The sequence below is a fragment of the Macrobrachium nipponense genome, chromosome 49, assembly GCF_015104395.2.
Source record: "Macrobrachium nipponense isolate FS-2020 chromosome 49, ASM1510439v2, whole genome shotgun sequence".
NCBI classification, from domain to species: domain Eukaryota; kingdom Metazoa; phylum Arthropoda; class Malacostraca; order Decapoda; family Palaemonidae; genus Macrobrachium; species Macrobrachium nipponense.
This window is the reverse complement of record NC_087224.1, coordinates 18,141,748-18,143,239: the sequence shown is the minus strand read 5'-3', so window position 1 is coordinate 18,143,239 and position 1,492 is coordinate 18,141,748. Positions and strand designations below refer to the sequence as shown.

Here is a 1,492-nt window from a genome sequence, read left to right as displayed (position 1 = left end):
GTCCTTTCCCCACCACTTACCGGTGTCAGCAAGACTCGCACTGGAGCATGAGGTACTCACCCCCACTGGTCAGTCCTTGCCTAAAGCCCTCATCCATACCCTTCCCACCAGTGGAGGAGAATGTCCCAAAGTTGGAGCAGTGGCTCTTGCACCATTTTTTGTCATCGACATTCAATACAGAAAGGGAGCCCCTCCCTGTCTTGGAGGGTAAGCCGCACCATATTCATCTACTGCCAGGGGCAACCCCCTATGCATGCCACACCCCAGCATCTGTGCCAAAGCATTGGGAATCAGAAGAGAAGATGCAGTTGGACCAGGACATCAAGAAAGACATCATTGAGGAGGTACCACGACTGGTGAAGCACAGAATGGTGTGATGGAGGTGGTCATTGTTGCCAAGAAGTCAGGTCAGCCCCGCCGCACCGTGGACTTTCAACGCCTCAACGCCTCCTGCAGGAGAGAGACGCATCACACCCCTGCTCCTTTCAACATGATCTCAGGGGTACCCTTACATTCCTTTAAGACGGTGGCAGATGCTCATTGGGGTTTACACCAGGTGGAGTTAGATGAAGAAAGCCGCAAACTCACAACCTTTATTACTCCCTGGAGGTCGTTATTGGTACAGAAGAATATCCATGGGACACTGTTCAGCTTCAGATGCCTACACCAAGAGGTTTGATGACGCCATCAAGGACATTCCCCGAAAACACAAGTGTGTGGATGATACTCTTCTATATGACAACAGCGTCGAAGAGGCCTTCTGGCACATGTATAATTTCTTGGACACATGTGCCAAAAAGGGAATAACCCTCAAGCCAGAGAAATTCAGCTTCTGCCAAAGAGAAGTGAGCTTCGTCGGATTCCAGCTGGGATGGGATTCCTATAGGCCCACAGAGGAGAGTCTAGCTGCCATACAGAGATTCCCTATGCCTGACAACCCCTCGGTCACTGACATCAGGTCATGGTTTGGCTTTGTCAACCAGTTGGCACCCTTCCTTGCCACTGCCCCGCTGATGGAACCCTTCAGAGACCTCCTGAAGAAGTCTGCAAGCAAGAATGTCTACTGGGATAACAACCTACAAGAGAGATTCCATCAAGCACAGGAGGCCATATGCAAGCTGGCTAAGGATGGGCTGGTATACTATGACAAGACCCGACCTACGGCAGCCCTAACAGATTAGAGCAGAGATGGGATCGGGTTTGTCATTCTGCAGCAGCACTGTGCTTGTACCTCAGCTGATGTCCCATTCTGCTGCAAGGGTGGGTGGCGTATTGCCCTATGTGGGAGTTGTCACTTGTCACAAGCTGAAGCTGGGTATGCTGCTGTTGAGGGAGAGGCCTTAGCTGTCACGTGGTGTCTCAAGAAGGCCAGGCTACTCCTGTTGGGCTGCCCAACTTATTGATCGTGACTGACCACCACGCCCGCTGTCAAGCTCCTGGGTATATACTGAAGGATATACTGAACCCAAGACTCTTCCGTCTCAAGGAGAAA

General features: G+C 51.5%; 1 protein-coding gene across 1 annotated transcript; it reads left to right on the top strand.

Moving 5' to 3' along the window:
- The first annotated feature begins 566 nt into the window (after positions 1 to 566).
- Positions 567 to 1,181, top strand: LOC135205255 (uncharacterized). The gene has a single exon (XM_064235605.1). The coding sequence runs from the start codon at positions 567 to 569 to the stop codon at positions 1,179 to 1,181; it is 615 nt and encodes a 204-aa protein (XP_064091675.1).
- The last annotated feature ends 311 nt before the right edge of the window (positions 1,182 to 1,492 follow it).